At 41.4% G+C, this 15,458-nt stretch overlaps 1 protein-coding gene across 1 annotated transcript in view; it reads right to left on the bottom strand.

Annotated features, from left to right (window-relative positions):
- Nucleotides 1–13,947, bottom strand: part of LOC127644675 (phospholipid phosphatase-related protein type 4-like) — a 34,432-nt gene extending 20,485 nt beyond the window's left edge. Inside the window, exon 1 of the mRNA XM_052127985.1 lies at nucleotides 13,870–13,947. Within this exon, the coding sequence (XP_051983945.1) occupies nucleotides 13,870–13,947 (78 nt within the window). The remainder of the gene's footprint in view (nucleotides 1–13,869) is intronic.
- Nucleotides 13,948–15,458: the final 1,511 nt, after the last annotated feature.

Here is a 15,458-nt window from a genome sequence, read left to right on the forward strand (position 1 = left end):
CTGATGACGTGGCCCGGAATGCCGTCTGGACCCGCGGCATTGCAGATGTTCACCCGTCAGAAGGATCGGGTTACATCCGCTACAGAGACGGAGAGTGAACTAACCTCTGTAGCATCGGCAGCGAGTGCTCTCTCCCTTCGAGGGAGATGTTATTTCCCTCGAAACGAGCATAAAATATATTTCGCTCTCCCTGGATTTAAAAGCGGAGTTCCGTTCATTAAGTGCCGCAAGAATATCGCTGTTAACCCATGGTTTCTAGTTGAGGTAGATCCTTATTTTTTTGGTCGGAAACAATGTCCTCTATGCACTTCCTGATGAAACACATTACACTATCAGCTTAGACCTCCATGTCGTCATCAGAGGCGGACCGGAACATCTCCCAGTCCAGGTGATCAAAACAGTCTTGTAGCAGTCTTGGTCCGACCAGCACTGGATCATTCTGAGGGTGGGTGTTTCCATTTTTCAGTTTCTGCCTGTAAGCGGGCAGAAGCAGAACGGAAGAGTGGTCTGATTTGCCAAATGGTGGGCGGGGGAGGGATTTGTTGCCATCCCGGAAAGGAGAATAGCAATGGTTCAAAAGCCGGTCCCCTTGTGTGTTGAAGCTGATATGTTGGTGGTATTTTGGAGCGATTGTTTTTAAATTGGCTTTGTTAAAGTCCCTGGTCACAATGAACACGGCCTCAGGGTGCGCGGTTTCCTGTTCACTTATACTCCCATACAGTTCCTTGAGTGCCTGGTCTGTGTCGGCTTGTGGAGGGATGTACACAGCTGTGATAATGACCGCTGTGAATTCCCTTGGAAGACAGAATGGTCAACACAGAAGCATGAGAAATTCCAGATCAGGAGAGAAGAAAGACTTGATAAAATGTACGTTCCTCTGATCACACCATGATTTGTTGATCATAAAACATACACCTCCACCTCTGCTTTTACCTGAGAGGTCTTTAGCTCTGTTCACTCGGTGCACGGAGGACTCCGGCCCACAGGTTCGATGGCTGAGCGACGTCTTACTCTGATGAGAATGGCGGCTCTTTTTCCCCCTTTTTCTTCTGCGTTTCTTCGTTTGTAAACAGCTGGTCGGCATTGAGGAATTTGAAGTGCGGTTTTCGGTGTGTAATTGCAGAACCAATGTCTAATAGCATTTGTCTGTCATATACAATAAGGCAGACAACATCCAAGACAAATAACAAAGAACTGTAAACAAAACAAACAAAAAACTGCAGTGTTGTGTCGGAGCTCGCAACGCAGCAGCCATGCTCGGCGCCATCTTGAGTCCGGGAGTATTGTTGACGCATGACACATTGTTTTAGCTGCTTTCCTCTCCAGTGTTGGTTAGAATATCAGGCTTTCTCACTGTTTGATATATATGACTTCATAGCACTTTAAGGTAAATAAACCTCAAAACTCTTAAGAATTTGAATGGGTCACGCAAGTTTTTAAGTTTGTGCCTCGGTAGAGAGAAACCAGGTTGAGTAGCGAAACTGTCTGTGGAGCCCAATCGAAGCATGCTAGACACACGTACACTTTCATGCTTTAGAGATAGCTGCGCGAACATCACATGAAACACAGCTGTATGTGACTGAAGAGAAGCATAATCAGAATGCAAGATAAACTGCATTGAATTTGATTCGGCAGGCCGAAATTTAGCTTGGGTGGCCGCAGTACCTGAAAAACCCTGTTTGTTCAATTCTGTCAGATTCACTTGAAACCACTCTGCCTTCCTCCTCCACTTTTCCAACAGAAAACGACCTGGACCACTTGCCATCATTGAAGGAAAAATTAATTCCCAGTTTGTCAAGATATCGTACCTTCAGGATAATGTCAGGTAGTTGTGCACCAGCTGAAGCTCAGTAGAAGCTGGGTGATGCAGCAGGACAATGACCCTAAACACTTCTACCACTACCGAATGGATTACAAAATTAAAATTAATTTCACCTTTTGGAGAGGGCCAGTCAGAGCCGAGACTTAACCCAATAGAGATGCTGTGGAATGACCTCAAGAGAGCCATTCACACCACATCCTAAGAATATGGCTGAGCTGAAGCAGTTCTGTATGGAAGAATGGTTCAAAATTCCTTTGGAACATTGTGCAGGTCTAATCTGCAGCTACCAGAAACAATGGTTGAGGTTATTGGTGCCAAAGGTGGTTCAACCAGTTATTAAATCCAAGAGTTCACTTACTTTTTCCACAGCACTGTGAATGTTTAATGGGATGTGTTCAGTTAAGACATGAAAGAGTATAACTGTCTGTGTGTTTTCAGTTTAAGCATGTTGTGTTTGTCTATAATTGTGACTTTGATGGAGATCACATTTATCACTTCCACGGCATCTAGTTACCGTAATTTCCGGACTATAAGCCGCAACTTTTTTCCCACGCTTTGAACCTCGTGGTTTATACAATGACGCGGCTAATATATGGATTTTTCCCGCTTTCAAATTTTATAAAAAAAATAAAAATAAAAAAAAACATTCTGTGACGTGCTCAGTTTTTTGGCGGCGTGAAGCTTTCATTAGACCAATGAAATTGCCGAACGGGTTAAGGTCAAAACAACTTTTTTGTTTACTGTTTAGATTAAATCGAGCGCGCTCAAACTTCCCATCATTCTGATTACGGTAGTAATTTTGTCACCCTCACCATGGCAAAGACATGGAGAAACGCATATGATGCTGCTTTCAAGTTGAAGGCGATTGATCTGGCTGCTGCACGGGAGCTTGGTCTTAATGAGTCGATGATAAGACATTGGAAACAGCAGCGTGAGGAATTGACTCAGTGCAAAAAGACAACTAAATCTGAGGCTATTTAACTCCGACACCGAAGGAGATGACTTCAGTGGTTTCAGTGCACAGGACGAGGAAGATAGTGACCAATGACTTTATTGGTAGGCTACTGTTTACTGCAAATGTTTTATTACAAGCCGTGTGTGGCAGCGGGGGAGTGGTCAAGCGCCCGTCCGGGAGAGAAAAGCTGTAAGGGCGCTTACACCTGCGCTAAATTATGTCTAACACCGGTGTCTAATTTCAAGTGCCCTGCTTCACGTGTCCTCCTTGGGAAAACTGTCACACGGGCACCAGTGTGACAGTTTTCAGCAGGGCTCTTGACGTTGCAGGTAAGGCTTTTAATGGCCACAGCAATGTTTACAATCAATTTTATAAAGTTTCTCAATTCTTCTATGCGCCAACACTACTGACGTGTGTCACTCTCTCAGCTCTGTGGCTGCTGCATTTTATGCCGCTCTCCCCATGCTTACTGAAATTAGACACCGGTGTTAGACATAATTTAGCTCAGGTGTAAGCGCCCTTACCGCTTTTCTCTCCCGGACGGGCGCTTGACCACGCCCCCGCTGCCACACCGTGTTTCGTTAAAGCCTATTTATTTTTGTTACAAGCCGTGTTTCGTTAAAGCCTGAGTAAAGTTCATTTGTTTCAATGTACCGGTAGGCACCTGCGGCTAATAGACAGGTGCGGCTTATTTATGTTCAAAATAATATTTTATTTAAAAATCAGTGGGTGCGGCTTATATTCAGGTGCGCTCAATAGTCCGGAAATTACGGTAGGTGTTTGCTTGTCATACTGTAATTGCTTTACTGTATAACCTTCAAACTATAAAAAATAGTTTACACTTTCAAACAACGTTTGGTAAAGCCAACATCAAAGTTTGTCTTGAAGCTGACAAATTTTACTTATCTAGTTTTACATACTGTCATGCAGTTCATGTTTTTATTAATACATTTCAAATTTAGATTTTAAGGATATTTTTTGGCATAATAACCAACTTTGGTACAATGTTGGGTTGCCAATTGATATCTAATGTAAAATTTGGGTCCTGATGTAAAACCTTGAGAACCACTGATTTACTGTATAATAATTTATTTGGTAGTCACTATCTGACACTTGCATTCAAGGCAAGACCTTAACCATGTTTTGAATGTTGGGAGGGACCAAACCATTTTTGGAGGGGTGGTTCACGAGTGTTGAGGTCACAAATATAATGGTCCTCTTTGGTCCTTTAATGTAGTAAATGCATTGAATGCAATCATTTTGTGAATAAAGCCTTGAAATGCGATAAAGGCCCAACATTTTTATAATTTTTGGTTTTAAAAGATACATGTTTTAAGACAAACACTGTGTCTGCATTGCTAGCAATGTGCCAGTATCAGTCATCTTTTCTTTCCTTTTTGTGCACAAAGGAAAATACCTTTGCCCGAGTGATGGGCAGGTGTGCCAAAGAATATAGAATCGAGCTGCTCTTCTGATCATCCTTGAGATGGTTCTACACCTTCAATTGAGTCCAGCTGTGTTTGATTATACTGATTGGACTTGATTAGGAAAGCCACACACCTGTCTATATAAGAACTTACAGCTCACAGTGCATGTCAGAGCAAATGAGAATCATGAGGTCAAAGGAACTGCCTGAAGAGCTCAGAGACAGAATTGTGGCAAGGCACAGATCTGGCCAAGGTTACAAAAAAATTTCTGCTGCCCTTAAGGTTCATAAGAGCACAGTGGCCTCCATAATCCTTAAATGGAAGACGTTTGGGATGACCAGAACCCTTCCTAGAGCTGGCCGTCCGGCCAAACTGAGCTATCGGGGGAGAAGAGCCTTGGTGAGAGAGGTAAAGAAGAACCCAAAGATCACTGTGGCTGAGCTCCAGAGATGCAGTCGGGAGATGGGAGAAAGTTGTAGTAAGTCAACCATCACTGCAGCCATCCACCAGTCGGGGCTTTATGGCCTCTCCTCAGTGCAAGACACATGAAAGCCCGCATGGAGTTTGCTAAAAAACACCTGAAGGACTCCAAGATGGTGATAAATAAGATTATCTGGTCTGATGAGACCAAGATAGAACTTTTTGGCCTTAATTCTAAGCGGTATGTGTGGAGAAAACCAGGCACTGCTCATCACCTGTCCAATACAGTCTCAACAGTGAAGCATGGTGGTGGCAGCATCATGCTGTGGGGGTGTTTTTCAGCTGCAGGGACAGGACGACTGGTTGCAATCGAGGGAAAGATGAATGCGGCCAAGTACAGGGACATCCTGGACGAAAACCTTCTCCAGAGTGCTCTGGACCTCAGACTTCAAACGACGGAAGTTCACCTTCCAACAAGACAATGACCCTAAGCACACCGCTAAAATAACGAAGGAGTGGCTTCACAACAACTCTGTGACTGTTCTTGAATGGCCCAGCCAGAGCCCTGACTTAAACCCAATTGAGCATCTCTGGAGAGACCTGAAAATGGCTGTCCACCAACGTTTACCATCCAACCTGACAGAACTGGACAGGATCTGCAAGGAGGAATGGCAGAGGATACCCAAATCCAGATGTGAAAAACTTGTTGCATCGTTCCCAAAAAGACTCATGGCTGTATTAGCTCAAAAGGGTGCTTCTACTAAATACTGAACAAAGGGTCTGAATACTTAGGACCATGTGATATTTCAGTTTTTCTTTTTTAATAAATGTGCAAAAATGTCAACAATTCTGTGTTTTTCTGTCAATATGGGGTGCTGTGTGTACAATAATGAGGAAAAAAATGAACTTAAATGATTTTAGCAAATGGCTGCAATATAACAAAGAGTGAAAAATGTAAGGGGGTCTGAATACTTTCCGTACCCACTGTAAATGAACAAAAACACTTTTCAGCTAGCTGTGTCAAATCATGAAGACAGCCAAACAAGCGGAAAAGCTTCGAACATCTCTCCCTTGTCTGCCTCTGTCTCTTCTCCTTAAGTACTACCGCCTCTCCTCGCTGGAATGTGAGGCCAGTGTGGCACACTGGTTTGAAGTCATTTGCCACTTATCTTCCCGGCCTCGCTCTGCCTAGACACCGCTCGGCTCCACCCTGCTCACCACAGCATGCGAGTTGAAACTCTGAAGGTACAGTGGCGTTATCACCACAGAGAAATGAGCTCACAGAGAGCTGCTGTGCAGGAGGTTACACCCTAACACAGGGGGCATCCCCATGAAAGGACAGTGTCACCCTGGACAGAGGCATGGTTTGACATATGGGCTCTTGCAGCAAATGGTGCGAACCCCGTGGGAGACTCGGCAACTGCTCGAGCAAGCAAGCCCAACCAGTGTTCGAACAGGAAGGGCGTTCGAATGGGAAGGGTGCTCACAGCAGAAAGGGGGAGATTGGAGAGGGATTGCAAGTTGAAACACTGAAGGGACAGTGGTGGTATTGGCCACAGAGAAATTAGCTTTCAGAGAGTTGTTATGCACAGGAGGGATCATTAAGCCCTAACATGTGGGGCACCCCTGTGAAAGGTCACCCTGGATGGAGGCATGAATCCTGACCACCTAGGCAGACCTTAAGTCTCCCTCCTGGCTTAGTTCGATGGATGGGCTTATGTGGCAAATAGTGCGAGCCCCGTGGGAGGCTCTGCGGCTGCTCGAGCAAGCAAGTCCAACTAGCGTTCGAATGGGCGAGCCCACAATACAAATAAATGTGAATATCTTACGCTGTATTCGGGCAGAAGATCTCGCTGAGACAGATTTGAGGTGTTTTTGGAACCAGAATCGTGAATCTGCATGGTTTTGTCATCTACAAAAAGTGAATCGAGGGGGGTTCTGGTTAGTGATTTCTGTAATGGCGATAGTGTGCTAGCGATTGGAAGGTTTGATAAAGTTTCTGATTGTCTCGTTGTCTATGATAGGGAGGTCTGAAATGGTGGGGTGGATTATTGGGTGAAATTTAGCTGTGGTAGTGTGTTCTGAACATCAAAGGAAGCCGAATGAACATTGCATCTCGTGTTTTGTGGTGTTTGGCGAAATAAAGCCCTGTCGGAGAGTATTTAAGCATCTCAGTAGCAGGTCTATGGTGAGGGGGAGCCTGGTGTTGGTTTTGGTGGCTTGGAATTTGTATTTGTATCAGGCTGAAAATGAAAATCGGATGCCCTCTTTTGGTATGGACTCTTTAACTCTGAATGACAAGGTTGTCTAATGGTCTGTGATATGGAGGTCTGAAATAGTGGGATGGATTCTTGGGTCGAAGTTTTTGCTGTGGTAGTGAGTTCTGAACATCGAAGGAAGCTGAAGAAGGCAAGAATGAAACATTGTGTCTAATGTTTTTGAGGTGTTTGGAGATCTGTAGGCCAGGTGGAGTGTAATTAGATATCAGATGAGCAGGTCGATGGTGAGGGGTAGCCTAGTATCTTTTCTGGTGTTTTGGGATTTGTGGATTCTCTTGATGAGAAGTGAGATCTGGGGATAGTTTATTGAGGAGGAGTTTTGCAGAGAATTAGAATAGAGAATCCTTTATTTTGGTCACACATTATACACACAGTTTTTTTTGCATATACTGTATACAGTGAAATGTATTAGTTTTCACATATCCCAGCTAAGATGGGGTCAAAGTGTAGGGTCAGCCATGATACGGCACCCCTGGAGCAGATAGGGTTAAGGACCTTGCTCAAGGGCCCAACAGTGGCATATTGGTGGTGCTGGGGCTTGAACCCCCAACCTTCTGGTCAGTAAGCCTGAGCCTCAACCACTGAGCCACCTAAAAAAATTAGTTTATAGAAGTAATGGATGCTGCTTAGTTACACCATGATGGTTCCAGGATGGAGGTTTTTGGATTGGTTGAGATGTGAGGATATGGAGAGGAGAGAAAAATCAAAAAATGACAGGTTGTAGGTTTGATGGAAATTCTGGGCTGGCTGAAAAAGGATTCTGGATTTCACTTGCTGAGGCATCCGGTTCAAGGGTAGGAGAGAATAGGATGGTAGGAAGGAGAGGTAAAGTGAGGAGGTGAATGAGTCTGGGGCAGAGTTTGCCGGCGGAGGCAGCCTCATGCGGGAATCTGCTCCAGTGGGCCATACACATGAAGAAGTAGGGCGAAGGATGTTAGCATGAGGAATGTATTTGGTTGGAAAGACAGAAGCATTTGGAATGGTTGTTGATAGAGAACGAGGGAAACACCCCATGTGAACAGTGGAAATTTCAGAGGATGGATGGTGGGCTTGGTGCATGTAGGGAGATGGGATTGTTGAGAGATCTGTTATGAGTGGGGATTTGATGTAGTAGCTTGGAGAGGAAGAGCAGGAGGCAGAGGGGCCGTGGATGCTTAGAAGCATGGCTTGAAAGATGTGCCGTGGTTGTGGCACATGAATGGCTGTTTGCAGTGTAGAAGGAGTTTGTCGAATGGCCCGAAGACACCACAGTTGTGGCGCTTGGACAGAGCACACTTGAGCGGTGTGTTGTGCTGTTTACAGTGTTGTATGAGTTTGTCACATGGCCTGAAAGACAACACGGTTGCGGCGCTTTGACGGCGCGTTTGCACTATATGCAATGTAGTGGGAGGTTTAGTCACACAGCCTGAAAGACACCGCAGTACACCGCGGCAACTGGACAGCACATTTGTGCTGCTTATGGATGTATTGTGCTAATGGTAAACATGGTAACGTTGTAAACGCAGCATCTGCGGATGCCTGAACACAACTGGTTGCTAGTTTAAATTTCGGGAACGAATGTGAAGCAATGTCTGGAAACATACTTGTGTGTGCGTACATACAATGTAATTTAAGGTTGGTTTATCATGAAATTAGAAGGCACCTAAAAAAAACATATCTGAATAAATACCTTAGTCTGATGTTTATTTAACTTAAACGTAAGGTTTGGTGCTTTGTAGATTGTTTTCCAATGTGAGGTGAGTAATTTCATAACTCTGTATTATTGGCACGGGGTGACTCGTCTCATTTGACAAGGACTTGTGAAATCATTTGGAGATTGTGCCTGGGAGTTCGATTGAAAAGATACTATATGGGCACCATTTGCAGTAGTGAGATGAATAAAACATCTTGTTATATTGATGACCTGTAATAATTCTGCAGATAAACAGAATTACTGTGAGTATGAAGCAAAGTGCAAAGCTGAATCATCCAGCGGCTATTTAAAACCATTACTTTTAGACTTAGGTGGAGTGTAAATACCTCGTATTGCTCGTGCAAGTTTGACCGCTGGATTATAAATTTGTGTTTAAACTCACATTCATGCAAGTAACGCGAACCCACGAGTATTCCCATTCTATTCCTGAAAAGGACAAGAGGAGAGGCTTCTACGACTTGGTTCATAGTAAAGTACAACCAAAAGCTGGAATCAAGTTGACGCGCATACTTTCAGCACTTACCAGTTAGTCCAACTTCCTTGCTCACTTTCCTCCAATCTATGTATTTTTTCATCCGGTCTCTGTACATGTATGACGTTGTGTCATATAATTCCGGGTGCCCACACACCACTACAACAATATTTTCATCCATTTTTCCAGATTTCTTCACCTACTACATCAGTGAAATTTGGACAATGTCAGTGCTGATAGGCTTTCGCGGCAACGCGCCATGAGGATTTCTACACGTCATGCGGATTAATACGTGAATTAAACAAAATGAAATGATTTCGCGTGTTTGAGTCGCACAGTGCAAATTCACATCTATTCGCATCTTTGCATTAACTTTGTATGTAATCGCGCCAAGCAAAAGGCTCGCTTCGCGGTATATGTGAATGCTACATAAGATTGGCAGATTGTTGAATGCTTTTTAAGTCATGCAGCTAGGTTTTGTGGTCAAACTTATTAAAAGTTTGTAATCCAATGATTCAAGTAAAAGTAGAAAAGACTTGGTTTAGATGGTTAGACACAAGGCAAAAACCTTCGATAGTAGCCAGCCAGCCCCTGAAACTTGGTCTTGGGCGCTGGGCAGACTGCGATTGCTGTGGTTTTGTTAATTTGGGGACGCACCTGCCCATGGCCCAAGTGGAACCCCAGATAACGAACTTCAACCTGCCCAATTGTGCATTTCTTTGGGTAGGCCATGAGCACCATCTGCTGCAGCGATCTCAGGACGGCTCTCAGATGTTGCATGTGCTGCTGTCAATCATTACTATAAATGATGATATCATATAGATTAGCGGGGGCATATGCCATATTTCCATGAGACCCTGGAACATGGCGGGGGTCCCGAAAAAAAATAAAGGAAGGGTCACAAATTGTGTAAACTTAAAAGTGTGGAAAAAGCTGTTTTTTCTTGGGAGATTGGAGTTAAGGGGATCTAGCAATAAATCTTTTTAAAATCCAGTGTCGAATAAAATTGGGCACTCATCAAATATAGACACCACTTTCACTTTCGATAGTCCACACAGAATCAGACCGTCCCATCACTCTTAGGTACCAGAACCACCGGGCTGGCCCAATTGCTGTGTGACTCTTCTATTATGCCCATCTATTGCTAGATCCCCTAATTCTTCCTGAACAGCCTTTTTTGTGTTCAGGAAGGCAATAGGAGCAGCTAAGCACCACCCCGGGGGTGGTGGTCTCGATGTGGTGCTCTATGAGGTTTGTGCAACCAGGGAGAGGCGAGAACATGTCTGACAATTCCGCTTGCAACTTGGCTACCTATGTGAGCTGCAACAGTGAGAGGTGGTCATATCTTATACTTGTCCCCTTTCAAAGTATATTGTGGTTATGGCCCTGATTCAAGGTATACATGTTTTCAGTAAATACTATGTATGTTCCCTGAGAATTGAACCCATGACTTTGGCATCACTAGTGCAATGTTCTTCCAGCTGAGCTACAGGAACATTTACATTTAAAACATGCAATGGTGCACAGTAAAAACATCCTTGCTTTTAAGACCTGACAAAGCAAGCCATCTATTATGGCATTATCGTTATCTTGGCGAATGAGCTCTATCAATGGTACAAATAATAAGGGTTTGCATGAAACTTTGCTGGAGTTACATGCAGCTCCCAGGAGGAAATGTGATGTGTTGTTCAATTCAAAGTGAAAAAGGGCCATAGTAGTGAATTATTACAAGACTTGGATGGACAGCATGAAGATCATGGGTGTGTGTGTAATCAGCCTGCTTGGGGAGACCATCTGCACAAAAAACAGTTCAGATTTGCACTCTGAACTGCTTCCATTGATGCTGTTTCCTACAGTAGCATGTACTGTATCTGCACAGACAATCATAAGGTCTATAACGTTTTACTGGATCAATTCTAAGAATAATTTTACTATAATTTCATATTGTTCCTGGTCACATAGAATATTAGTTATTTTCCCAGACCAGCCATAACTGTCGGAGTCAATCACTTTCTGTAGAGTTGAGCAATCACTTTCTATTTAGCAGTAATTTGAAATTGCTATATCTTAAGCTTCAAACAATTGTCATATTTTTAACATACAAGACACTAAAATGCAACTTATGTGCAATACATTCTTCATTTAAAAAAATAAGAACAAAACGATGAGTAGCCTAAGCCTTTTCAAAGTCGCAAGTGATTAAAACCTGAGAATCATGTTTTCAGACAATACTGCAGCAATCGCCCAAATCTTTAAGAAAAATTGTTTCAACAAACCTAAAAAGAGCAGTGCACATTACACTTGATCCCAAAGAAAAACATTTTTGTCCCATACAATACACCCTGTTTCAGCTTAACCAAAATTATGTGTCAAAAGCATACACGGCATTTTTTGGTGGGACAACATGTTATTACTCGGCCCTTTTGTTAGCTCATTTTCGTTAAGTTAAACAAATAAGTAAAGCTGTGAAGTTAAAGGAATATTCCGGGTTCAATACAAGTTAAGCTCAATTGACAGTGTTTGTGTCATTATATTGATTACCACACAAATTAATTCTGACTCGTCCCTCGTTTTCTGTAAAAAAAGCAAAAATCTTGGTTCCCGTGAAGCACTTGCAATGGAAGTGAATGGGGGCAAATTTTTTCATGTTAAAACACTAAGTTTCAAAAGTATATGCCACAAGATAAAAAGGATATGCATGTAAACATGATTTTAGTCTGATAAAATCCCTTACTAAACTTTTCTGTGTAAAGTTATAGCAAATTTTACAATTTCGTTAACAAGACGATGTAATGGCAAACATTAAAACCCTAAATTGACTGTAAAAATTACAATTTAAAAAACTTTACAGCTCAAATAATTCACAAGTTTTAACAGAAGAATTAAGGAAAGTACTTATATAAAATTAAAAGCTTCACATTTCTGTGTTAAAAACTGTCCCCATTCACTTCCATTGTAAGTGCCTCACTGTAACCTCAATTTTGCTTTTTTAAAAGAAAAGGAGGGATAAATCGAAATGTATTTTTGAGGTAATCAACATTATGCCACAAATGTTGCTGATTGAGCTTAACTTGTATTGAACCCGGAACAGTCCTTTAATTATGTGAAATTATTGAGATGAAACAGATTAAATGACTCAATTTTAATTCATTCTCAGCTTCGGGAATGAATAAAGGTCCCTGCGGCAAGGCAACTCTATAGAAGGCAACCAGGTCACACCTGGGAACATGACATTAGCCTACTGTTCTTTGAGTGCAGCTGTAAGATTTGATTCTGTGTCTGATCTAAACAAAATGGACTGAAATAGGCCAGCTGTTGACATAAACTGACTTGTTCAACACTTGATATGACAAATTATGTCTCATGTACTGTTCTTCAGTCCCCAAATAACATAAAGGTAATATGTAAATATCAGAAAATATTTCATAACTCTTTCAGCAACATATGTGATTTAATCCTTGTGTCAATTTATTATACAGTTCAACAATCACACTAAGGTAACAGACTCACATGTCAAAAAAGTGCTAAGGAATGCAGTTTCATGTAACATCTACCATAAGTTCTTTATGCCCTCATTCTTTAGAGAGCATTAACTGTTTACTCAGAGAAGATGGAATCTTTAGTTCATGAACATGGTATGTAATACATATAATATCATATTTAATACACTTAATCAAATACTTAATCAAATCAAATCACTTTATTGTCACACTACCATATACACAAGTGCAGCAGTATAGGTGAAAGTCTTGCATGCAGTTCCGAGCAACATAGCAGTCATGACAGTGACGAGACATATACCAATTTACAATAAACAACATATTTATTGTAAATATTGGTATATGTCTAAGAAGTAAGGAATTCAGCTTTGTGGCTTTATAAGTAAACAAGTCACATGGTAGATCAAGGACTGCCACCATCATCTCCATGACACCAGTGATCAGTGTTCAATTCCTTGTAATATCATTTATATAGGGCACATCAGATATTTGAACCCCATTAAACTGGATGGTGCCCTATTAATTCTGTGACTGAGAACATTTGCCCTTGAACCCATCATCAAACCCTATTTTCAGAAGATTACCTGTCCCACTTCATAAGTATGTGCATGATTCCCTTCACCTTGGCATACAAGTATATTTATCCAAGCAAACACAGAACGTTCCCCATTTGGATATGTATTAGTTAACCAATTCCTAACGTTCTATGAACGTTCTAATAAGGTTAGGCTATATGTTTTATTACCATAAACTAACCTTTCCACAACAATGCAGAGAGGCTTTTGTGTGACAGCCTAATAAGAACTTATATAGAACATTATATGGCTCTTTTTAGTTTTTATTTAGCCGAATCATCTTTCCATTATTTGTCATTATCATTGTTTTTCATCATTTCCTCATTTTTCTAAGAAAGGCCACGTTGTCTATGCCTTTTTGTCTATTTAGCTTATATTGATCAGAATAAGAGGGTTTTTAAATTGCAGACACGATTATGCACACGAGCCAGACATTTTTTTTTCTCCCCACAATACATGTCCCCCTACAAATACAATGTTTTACACCCATCTCGCGGCCAACACTGCATGTAAAGTTAACGTGCAGTCATGCAGAAGGATGTGGAGTCTAATGCTGAACAACAAATGACTGAGGATACTGTGCTCATCTGCTTTATTGCTTTGATTTTGAACGTGACATTCGAGTGAACCAAAACCATTTCATTTACTGACTAATTTAACGAGTCATAAGACAAAAGACGGGTCGAATACGACCACATATGACGCTCTTAACCATTAGGCACTTACCTCCACAAAATAAAAGCAGGGCAGCAAGGTAACGCTGTCTTTGGTCATCTTGCCTTTGAGTCTTTCCTTCGCAGACATGATAATATCCCTTTATAACGGTGAACGGCTGAAGCCCAACTGGTGTGATTTATCCCCGTGTAAAGTAATTGCGCTCCTTCAGGCTACCGCTTTCTCTATCCCCAAGTGCGCTTTTTACTGCGGATACAGGCACACGGAACGGTGCTGTATCAAACCTGGCGACTTCTGTTTATCGCCAAATCCAGCAAGACTCCGAAACCATGACAACACAACCACCAACCCCTGAGGATGTGCTGCTGATGGAGACATTAACAATGTCATTCCAACACTGATTAATGTTTCAGATCAATGTTCAACCTTCTGATTAAAGGCAATATGCTGACCAAATGACGTCAGAGGTGTGCCAAAACCCCATTTTCACCCGAAGCGCACGCACGTGTGGATGTAAGGGTGGTGGTGATGGTCCGGGCTTGTTCACACTATCATGAATATCAAATTATTTCAAATATGGCGATAATATATTTTTTAGAGAGGTCAAATAGCTTATACAACTCTTCATAATAACAATACTTATAAAAAGGTCGCCAAACCCACTAAAAAAGAGGCGTTGTAAAATGGATCATATCCATCACTATTTTTAAACAGACTTTAAGTGAACATTAAAAATACAGTTTGTAGCCTATTGTTGGAGTCTCAAGTTATTGCTAGAGCGACCAAAAATGTTCAGATTTTGATACACATATTTCTGTTCTATCAACTATAGGCAACTATATAGTTTCATGAATACATATTGTACTAAGAATAACTAAAGTTCAACATTGATTCTGACTTTCTCATTTTTATGTTTATGCTTATACAGTAGATCACTATTTAGACTCAAGACTGATCTTTACTGATCATTTTCAGCACATGGCAACTAGGAGTTAATAGTTTGTTAAATGTTTTCCCTACACTCACTCAGAGTGACAATCAATGAACAGAAATAATGGCAATCCAACATGAATCCAGTTTCTTGAAACTATTTTGTTTCAGTGGGCTCATACACCATCTAGTGGATATTTCATGACAATGCCATATGACTTGTACTCAGTGATGTAACAGTTATCACAATTAGTTTTATGAATTTATGTGGTGGATAATAATAAGTTTATATTTTGAGTGGATTTAATAATTTATCAGTATTATTAGTAAGCTTTAAAGCAGAAGAAATAGTATTATTAATTGTCTGTATGATTATATTGCTCACATCCATATGTTATTTCGCTCACTGTCCTCTCTAAAGGGGCAGATTTACAATGATGTCAACTCTAGAACGTGCATGTGCATTAGCTGTACCAGCCTGATAAATAGAAAATTGATTTTGTTTTTTTTGCATTATCTGAGCTAAAGAAGCACAATATTGCTGATTTAAAAATGTTCTTTGATTGCAATCTTTACCAACCATTTTGGAGATTTTAATGTTTCCCCATTCAAATAGATAGGAGCTGTAAATTTATACTTTTATCAATGGGATCGGTAGGCACATGGCTTTTCCTATCATTGCTATACCGATGACACACACAACTCTACCT

This window comes from Xyrauchen texanus, chromosome 6, assembly GCF_025860055.1.
Source record: "Xyrauchen texanus isolate HMW12.3.18 chromosome 6, RBS_HiC_50CHRs, whole genome shotgun sequence".
In the NCBI taxonomy this organism is placed as follows: Eukaryota; Metazoa; Chordata; class Actinopteri; order Cypriniformes; family Catostomidae; genus Xyrauchen; species Xyrauchen texanus.